General features: G+C 34.8%; 1 protein-coding gene across 1 annotated transcript; it reads left to right on the top strand.

Annotated features, from left to right (window-relative positions):
- Nucleotides 1–1312: 1312 nt before the first annotated feature.
- LOC128228296 (alkylated DNA repair protein alkB homolog 8-like) lies at nt 1313–6997 on the top strand. Its single transcript, XM_052939525.1, has 11 exons — nt 1313–1432; nt 1862–2105; nt 2360–2485; nt 2724–2927; nt 3196–3266; nt 4068–4156; nt 4332–4475; nt 5076–5157; nt 5469–5624; nt 5888–6037; nt 6275–6997. The coding sequence occupies exons 1-11, from the start codon at nt 1313–1315 to the stop codon at nt 6854–6856; spliced, it is 1968 nt and encodes a 655-aa protein (XP_052795485.1). The 3' UTR covers nt 6857–6997.
- Nucleotides 6998–8637: the final 1640 nt, after the last annotated feature.

An 8637-nucleotide genomic window follows, 5' to 3' on the forward strand; every position in this document is an offset into this window, starting at 1 on the left:
AATCTTTTAAATTGTATAACAACGGATGATTATTAGCTTGAAACTTTGGATGATAATCTTGTTTTATGTGTATAAATCACGATGTGTTCTCTTTGACATTAAATGTATCTTTAAACTAGACCGTTCATTTTCAAGAGTCCAACATTACCCTTGGCCTTTCATCATTAAGCCATTTCTAGAAACGTCTTTAGCCACTTTTAGCAGGATTTAAGATGCACTCTTACTCCCAAATAATATTGACCACATGTAAAACAATTGTTTAAAATATAAACCAAAAAGGATGAATAAAAGTCGAACGATACCGACTTTTATTTAAAAGAATGGTGCAGAAAACATAGTATTTTTACCTTATGAGATGATAATAGATCTCAGTAAAACTTTTAGCACTCACCAATGATTTTATAGTTTTGCGTTTTCAGCTATTAAATACACGGTTACAATCCTGTTATGGGTAATTAATATTTTCCTTAAATGCATTATTACTTAGGGAAGTAGGAAGTAGTTAAAGGTTTATCACTCGAATTATTAACTATATGACTTTGTATTGTTTATTTAGTGTTCGATATGAACATTGATATTTTAAGATCAGAGTTTTGTTAATTGGTTAAAATTATTATATTCATAAGCAGATAATTAATTTAATTATCTTGTTAAATTGTTTTCGAGAAATTAAGACAAGATATGTAACACGGTAGGGAAATATTAACAATGTAACTAGCAAAGCAAATAAAATTCGCGATCCCCTTAGAATACATATATACAGTTGTCATGCAGAAAGATGAAGAAAAATGCCTTCACCGCTTTCGTATATTATAAAGGAAACTTCTCATATAGATACCGTGTAGCATCCATGTTTCAATACCTAGAATGTCCACCAAGACATACATATGGTGTTAATACGCATTCATGAACGTAATTTAAAGGTGAATTATATGCACATTAACACATTTATTTGCTGTGCATTATATATAATTCCGGCTAAACCCATCCTTAGAGCTACACACAAAAAAATTTCGTGGTCACATTGCCCTTGCAGGCCAACATAATAGAGCCGCATCCTTTTGTGAATACAGCCCTCTTAAAATATGTTCAGTTTGTTTGTATATATATATTTATAAAGATGTTTTAAAACAAGTATATTTTAAAAACTAATACATCACTACATTCTTGGAAACAGAATAGATTCAGTGTTTACACATTTTATTTCCTATTGCCGCTGTTGATATTTATGTCCGTGCTTTCGTGAGCTGACGCGAAGAAACGGAAAACAATAGTTGCATGTAACCTAGTCGATTAAATCGAACAAAGTAAGATGGCTGCGCCCATCGGAGAAAGCAAGAATGAGATGAAAAAGTTCAATAAAAAATTGGCAAGACTTCGACAAACACTCAAAGATAGAGAGAATATCATCTGTTTAGATGATGCAACTAATGTACGTTCATTTGTCATATACTGATAGTTTATGTATAATAATTGTTCAAGTCAGCATAGATGATGTGAATTACGGACATAACGGATTTACGGACCATGGAAATTCCATGCCAGACGTTATAACGGAACATATTTTTGGACATTACCGAACATATATAGGGACATAACCACTTTTTTTTTCAAATCCCTGAGGAAAACATGAGAATGCTGTCTTTTTCAAAGTTCAATACATTTTAAAAACAACTTGGCCATAAGCATTTTGAACATTAGAGAGGTCAAATTAATTAAATTCATTAACTAATACAACCATGAATGGTGCACTCAGTATCAAAATTTACACAATAATTTATTTTTCTTATTTAAGTTAACATTTTTGAGAATGGGGCTGGAATGGGGCTGCTTTTTAACAGGCCCATATAATGTTTTTCAGATCATTTGTGTGTGCAATGGTGGACTTGACAACAATGTGTCTTATGAAGAAATACACGCCCTCTTCACTCGCTATGGACAAAGCTGCAGTGTTCTCATGCAGCCACAGAAGTCTTACTGTTTCATCAGCTACAATACAGTTGGAGAGGCAACGGAAGCTGTCAATCAGTTGAATGGTCATAAACTATTAACATCAGAACAACGTAAAGCCGAGGTTGTTCTGTATACACTTTTTGTAAGCAAAGGTGTGTACAATGAAAACTATTTCAAATAATTGTTTCACATTAAATGTATATCAATAATACACATGTACCACTTAAGTTTTGCATTAAATTTTATGAAGTGTATGGTTCTTTAATATTTGGATATACTCGGTGTACTACTACTAGTAACTAGTTTTTCTGAAGTGTTGAAATTTTACAACCAAATTAAAAAAATATAAATAACTTATGTTATTGAAATTTTTATACATAAAAATAAAAATAAATTTTCTTGCCAGTTGCAGACAGTGTTAGTCCCTCTGCCAGCTTGCCCCCAGGGCTCATCTTACTAGAGGACTACATCTCACATGAGTATGCCGAAACAATCCTTGCCTCTATAGACCTCAGTCAAAACCAAAATACAGGTGCTTAGACTTTCTAATACTCCCATTTGTGTTTTATTAAATTGCAAAGAGTAAGGAAATTTAACTAATAGAGAAGATAATGTTAATATTAATGGTTAACCATATTTCTTTTATTGATCATTCAAAATATAGCCCATTTGGCCGCCATCCAGTTCTAATTGAGAACTTTGTTAATGTCAATAAAATTGATGAAAAGAAATACCTCAACGCTTTTCACTGTGAATTTTTCTTATTCCAGGTCAGCAGGCCGACTTGAAACACAGACGGGTGAAGCACTATGGTTATGAGTTCAAGTACTCCATCAACAATGTGGACCCAGATGATCCCCTGATGGAGGGGATCCCGGAGGTGTTTCTGCCTCTACTTGAGAAACTAAGGGGCTCCGGGGTCATAGGTCACATGCCAGACCAACTCACAGTTAATCAGTATCAGCCTGGCCAGGGTAGGTATAGTTATTTGGAATGTAACATTTTAAGATGTTAGCATTTATTGTGAGGAAAGCTTTTAAGACTTGAGTCAATATGGAAGGGCTGAGTGTTTTCTAAACTGATATTTATGTAGAAAATATTTTATGCATGCAAGGGCTTTAGAATAACATTTAATGTAACATTTTGAATGTTTTTCGTATACATGTACTACTTGATATGTGCTATGCTATTTAGTTTAGTTCATTATGCAAAGTTTAATACTTTTCGTTCGTTTAAAAACAGGTATCCCTCCTCATGTGGATACCCCTTCAGCTTTCGAAGATGGCTTGGTCTCATTGAGCCTTGGCTCTCAGGTAAAGTTTTTCTCCCTTCGATAAGTTTGATTCATGAATGAATTGTGTAAGATAATGCCAACAGCATTACTGAGAAGAGAATCATTATTGACCATCTCCCGTGCAACTACCATTGTACCACTATATAAGAAAACATTTTGTAGAATTGTTTGCTTTGTCATTGTGCAAAAACTTACCTAGGCTGTAAGGCTGGTATTCAATGTGCACCCTGTCCACGAACATTATAACCAAATCAGTTTAATACTGTCAGGTTAATTCTATGTACCTTTTTCATTGGATCCATATCAACTAAAATTCTGTAGTGAATGATTTAAGCCTATATATATTTGTTCAATTTGAATGTTTTTCTATATTTTAAAAAAATCTGTTTTATGAATGCATATCAAACATTTGAATCTGTTAGTGTGAAATGCAATGTGGCTTGTGAAATAAAGTAAAAATTTTATTATCAGATATTATTTCGACTTATAAATATGATTTTCTTTTTTGTGGACACATGGTTGCTGTTTTAAAATACTGATGATGACAGGGACAGAAGGTACATAGAATACCAGCCTAACTACTGTATGAGTGAAAGTTCGAATACTTACATGAAACTTGTTATACATGTTCTCTATGACAGTATTTGTTTGCAAGTCCCAATAATCTTAACTCAAATATTGGTCGAGTTATTTCCCTAGATTGACGGCGACAAATGACAAGCTTGGACCTCCTCTTGTGATGCTCATGTTGATTTTGATTTCATAAGAATTAATATTGTTGATTTTGGATATGCAAATGTGTTTTTTTTGTCGTGCGCAGGTGTTGATGGAGTTTCGCCATCCAGATGGTCAACACCTGTCTGTGCTGCTGCCCCACAGAAGTGTTCTCGTCATGACCGGGGAGTCCAGGTAACACAGCTGAAATTTTTCTATAAATAAAGAATAGTACCAAGGCATTGATTGCATTTATGTTCTGTTATATTACTGAGTTTTGGGTTACAATGTTATCATATAGTAAAAACCAAAATTATAAGAGAAAAGTACTGTTGTTGCCAGTATTCAGACAATAATTTTCTGACCCCAGATATGTGTGGTCCCACGGCATTACTCCACGGAAGTCTGACATTGTGGCGACACCAGACACGGGACTAACATTGTCACCACGAGGAGTGAGAACTTCCTTCACCTTCAGGAAAATAACAGGGGTCAAACCTTCACAAGTTGACAGGTGTGTAATGTAATCAGTGAAAGTAATATTCTTATTAAGCAGTACCCTCTATAAACTTGAAGGTGTACAATTTATGTATTTAATGTTCACTGTTCACAATTTAAGTTTTCTACTTTCAGTATTTTAATCTGCACAGTAGGTCTTTCAGACCTTTTTCAGTTTAAAGATATAAGGTTTAAAAAAAATAATTGTTTGTTTCACTTTATTTCCCTAGTGTGGATATTTTTTTTAATTTCCTAAATAAATGTGCATTGTTTGACAGAACATGTTAAAATATGACCATTTTATTTTTAAAACTTTCTGCAATGGTGATTTACCGTGTTATACATGTAGGTCGGTTTGGTACTGAATCCAGGTTTTAAAAAATCCCACACTATTTTGGGGAGAGATGTTTGTGGATACAAAGAATATTTTTTGGGCCTTAATAAAAAGTTTTTGTAACCAGATGAAATGTTGTTTTCTGTCTTTTTGACATAATATCGATTAGAAATCTAATATTGAAGAAATAATTGAAATCAACAATCCCATATTAAAAAAGTATATATTCAGTATTTTGAAATTGATATGCAGTTTCATATATTCTTTTCTTTCCTACTGCAGTTTAGGCCCAGAGACAGGAGATACCTGTCTGCCTGAGGATGAAATCTCTGCTGCATCATTGGAGAGACTTCATGTTCACCAGGTAGGCAATTTCCGCAGAGAAACATTTCTGATATACACACATTCATGCTACTTAATGTACACCAGGTAAGCAATCTTTAATAAATACATTGCTGCCATACACACATTCATAGTACTACATGTCCACCAAGTGGACAATGTAGACGAAGATACATTGCTTACATACACATGAATAGTACTACATGTCCACCAGGTGGACAATCTTGAACATAAATGACATTGCTAATAAAGTGTTAAAACAAATGATTGAAGACTACACATATATATCAGCTTTGAGGTTTGCTGTTAATAATGGTTTGATTTTTGACACAGGTGTATGAGCAGATTGCAGATCACTTCAGTGGTACCCGTCACTCCCCCTGGCCCCGCATTGCTGATTTCCTGAGAAACCAGCCCCCTGGCTCTCTTCTTATAGACATTGGCTGTGGGAATGGCAAATATTTTGGAATCAATAAAGGCTTGTTTGAGGTTAATTGTTATGAACTAATGTACATTGTTTTTATGAAATATTGTATCATACTGATTAATAATCCGGAGAAATCTTTTTTTAAGCTTGATAGTGGTAAAATAATACCTAACTTGAATTTGGCTTCCTGAAAAATCTATTTCTAGTATCAATGATAAGGGCCTCAAAAAAGAATCAGGATTTAAACCTGTTTAACAAATGACAAATCATGTATCTGCTGCTTTTAAAAGATCCCTCAATTTTTTTGATTCGCTCTCATTTCCAGCTAGGCTCTGACATGAGTTCGAACCTTGCTGGCATCTGTGGTGGTCGTGGCCACCAGGTGTATGTGGGGGATGTGTTAAACATTCCACTCCGGGAAGGAACATTTGATGTCTGTCTATGTATAGCTGTCATACATCATATGTCAACAAAGGTGAAATTTCTTACTATATACTAAGAATACTAGATGTATTGTTTGACTATTAGTCTACTATCAGTTTGAGTTAAGACCAAAGGCCAATGTTTCATAGTTAAACAGCAGTTGAAAGAGCTGTTCTGCTGACATTAAATTTCGTTATAAGTATATGAGAATAATGATGACAAAGAATTTTTTTCAAACAGATGAGCACCTTTGTTTTCTCTCTCATGTTCCACTTTCCAACTTTTGCAGGAACGAAGGAGGAAAGCTGTATCAGAGTTGTTAAAGGTTCTGCGCCCTGGGGGTCAGGCGTTAATCTATGTTTGGGCGGTGGAACAAGAACGCCATAAAGTCAAGTCCAAATACCTCAAGGGCAAAGGCGCACAGAGCCAAAGTAGTTCGGAAAGTCAAATGGATGATAAAAAACAGAATGCTGACACTGATGAGAATGCCCCACGGGAAACTATTCCTGAAAAAGAGCCCTTTCATTTGACAAACAATATGTTGGATAATCCTTCTGCTCATGATGAATCTGTGTTGGGCGAGGTGAAACCGAGTGGAGGTGCAACTGCTATGAAAGGAAACCCACAAAAGCTTGAGGTTCACATCAATAGAACTCATTTTAAACATCAGGACGTTTTAGTGCCATGGCAACTAAAGAATAAATCAGATAGTAGCAAACAAGACGGAACTAGTGCACAGACATTTCATAGATTCTACCATGTTTTTCATCAAGGAGAGTTGGAAGAATTGTGTGAGAGTGTAGGCAGATGTAAGGTTGCAAACAGTTACTATGACCAAGGAAACTGGGCTGTACAGTTAGAAAAATTGTGATTCATCAGTTGGTTAATATAGATCAGAAACTAATACTGTGATTTAATATAGTAGCAAATAAATTTGAAAGTCAAAGTACATTAACACCTATTTTATTGTAACATTAAATATGTTGGAATCAAATCTTATAGGTCTTGCTATTTAAAAGTATTTGTGGAGTTTTTCCTCTTGATCGACTGCAAAATAGGGATGAGCGTCTGCATTCGTTCGTAATGCTCTTGTGTGTGGTGTATTATATTCCTCTGCTGAGTTACTGTCCATCTTTAAAAAGTTTGAAATATATTATATAATTATCAGTATAAAGAATTGAATGTAGATTATACAACTAACAAAGAAAACAGAAATAACATTAAAAAGATTCTGTCTGCAGCATGATTTGAACCCTGAGCTTTTCAAGTCTGTTACTGCTGTGTTTAAACACAGGCATTGTGTTGCACACTTCATAATTTCAGTTGGATTTTGTCAACCTTGCTACAACAGTTGTCCACATTTATAAGTATAATTTCTACAGTTGATGTGGCTTTAGTGTGTTCACGACAAATTTAACATAATTATATCAGGTAAAATGGTAGATAGTAATTGAGAAACCAGTTACTTCCTCCTATAATCTTGAATGGAAACAACTAATACAATGGCCATAGCTGAGTTTGTATCTTAAATAAAGTTCTTTACCTTTAAGAGTGGGCAACAATTGATTTATGTCAATCACTGTGTTAATAGTTTGAAAATCCTCGATGCTCCACTTGCTCTACCCAATCTCACAGAAACTTCAGGGCATCGAGTCCTTCTGATCTATTGTTTTTACAATTAAAGATGCCTATTTCACTCCTAATCAATTTCATTTGAAGATTTAATCTATATTTTTTTGCCACCAAAGTCTATTTTAAAATTTTATTTCCTGTCAGAATACAGGGAAACATCAACTATTTAAAACGTCCAAATGTTTACAAACTAGTTTGAATAAAAGCGGATCAATATGGCCACATGGGTATTCTTAAAGACCTTGAATCACATGCTCTGACATCAAAATGAATCCAAAGAAATACTGACTAAGTTGTCAACAGAACAAGGACACGAAGGCTAAGCCAACAACATCACCAGGATATGTCAACAGAGACTCCAAGGCTATGACAAAAACAAACCCGTGGTTATGTTAATAATACTCTGACAAGAACGACACGATTGCTATGATGTCAACACCACCAAGTGGCACTATGACAATGACACAAATGCTATGACAACCATGACATAAGGGCCATAATAACAAAACACGAAGGCTAAGACAGCAACAATGCAAAGCCTATGACATCAAGGACAACAAGGCCATGACAACAACACAGCAAAGGTTATGGTAACAGCGACATCAAGGCTGTAACAGAGACAAAAATGCTATGACAACAACAGCACCAAGCCATCAACATAAAAGACACCATAGCCATGACAAAACAGGAATCAAGGCTTTGACAACAAAGACTAAAGGATTTGAAAACAACAATACCAGGGCTATGACAAGAGCAACAGGCTTGGACAACAGCAACATCAAGGCTATGAACTCCAAGCATATACCAATGATTACAAGGCTAGGACAACATCAACACCACAGCTATGACAACTCTAACATCAAGGCTATGATAACTGCAGGATAAAGGAAATGACATGAAATATATCAAGGTCATCAAACAACAACAACAATGTTCTGGTTAGAAAAAGCTATGACAACAATGGAACCATGGTTATGACAACATGAATGCTAAGGCAAAATTAAACAACACCAATTGACA

Source organism: Mya arenaria, chromosome 3, assembly GCF_026914265.1.
Source record: "Mya arenaria isolate MELC-2E11 chromosome 3, ASM2691426v1".
NCBI classification, from domain to species: Eukaryota; Metazoa; Mollusca; class Bivalvia; order Myida; family Myidae; genus Mya; species Mya arenaria.

What these genes read in the sequence shown, in the direction of transcription:
- LOC128228296 (XM_052939525.1), top strand. Translation starts at nt 1,313, where the DNA reads ATGGCTGCGCCCATCGGAGAAAGCAAGAATGAGATGAAAAAGTTCAAT. An exon ending in CATTGAGCCTTGGCTCTCAG is followed by an intron (nt 3,267 to 4,067) that starts GTAAAGTTTTTC and finishes TGTCGTGCGCAG; the next exon opens with GTGTTGATGGAGTTTCGCCA. An exon ending in AAACCTTCACAAGTTGACAG is followed by an intron (nt 4,476 to 5,075) that starts GTGTGTAATGTA and finishes TTCCTACTGCAG; the next exon opens with TTTAGGCCCAGAGACAGGAG.